Source organism: Gavialis gangeticus, unplaced genomic scaffold, assembly GCF_001723915.1.
Source record: "Gavialis gangeticus isolate Ggan-Ray unplaced genomic scaffold, GavGan_comp1, whole genome shotgun sequence".
NCBI lineage: Eukaryota > Metazoa > Chordata > Crocodylia > Gavialidae > Gavialis > Gavialis gangeticus.
Window position 1 is genome coordinate 13052208 of NW_017728993.1, and position 639 is coordinate 13052846.

Here is a 639-nt window from a genome sequence, read left to right on the forward strand (position 1 = left end):
CAAAACCCCACATAAAAATCTGAGTCGACTTGTATGCAGGGTCAGCCTATCATTGGGCAGCAGATAATCAAGCTAAGTAACCCTTGCAGAAACATGAAATCTATTATAATGTTATCCAAACCAGGAGGGGGGAAAGTTGTTTTTCTTTTTTCTAAAATGTATATTTGACTTGTCATTACAACAATATAATAAAACTTAAGTGGGGGGGGACAAATATTTGTTTTTTGTGTAGAAACTTAAAATTGTGCTAAGGTTGTGCTAATGCAGCTCCAAAATACACTGTCCAGTATATGCAACTGAATTGTATTGATATAGCTCAACCAAGCCATGCCAGTTCACGCGATCTGAGAACATGGTCCATTTGTTATATGGTCAGTTCTAATGGTAATGGTGTTAACAGCATCTGTTGCATATACTCATATAACTAAACAGAAAATTCCAAGTGTTTTGGAAAGGTACCTGTTGCAATAAAACTGTTTCTATTGCATTAGACAATACTAGTCATCTGATGAAAGCCAGATGAGAACCAGGTTCAAGCTTCCTCCACGATGGTGCACAGTGTGAGTCCTTATATGGCAACAGATGAGAGATGAGTGGGACTATGAAGCTTGTTTAGCTTTTCACTTAAGATGAGAAGCC

General features: G+C 37.7%; 1 protein-coding gene across 3 annotated transcripts in view; it reads left to right on the forward strand.

Moving 5' to 3' along the window:
* CUNH1orf168 (chromosome unknown C1orf168 homolog) overlaps window positions 1-639 on the forward strand; it is a 59898-nt gene that overhangs the window by 54005 nt on the left and 5254 nt on the right. Inside the window, exon 19 of one of the 3 annotated variants that reach the window (XM_019501232.1) lies at window positions 475-633. In XM_019501232.1, the coding sequence (XP_019356777.1) occupies window positions 475-501 (27 nt within the window). In that variant the 3' untranslated portion in view covers window positions 502-633. Of the gene's footprint in view, window positions 1-474; window positions 634-639 lie in introns of those variants that run through there. The other 2 variants (XM_019501230.1, XM_019501231.1) reach the window with 2 other exon arrangements.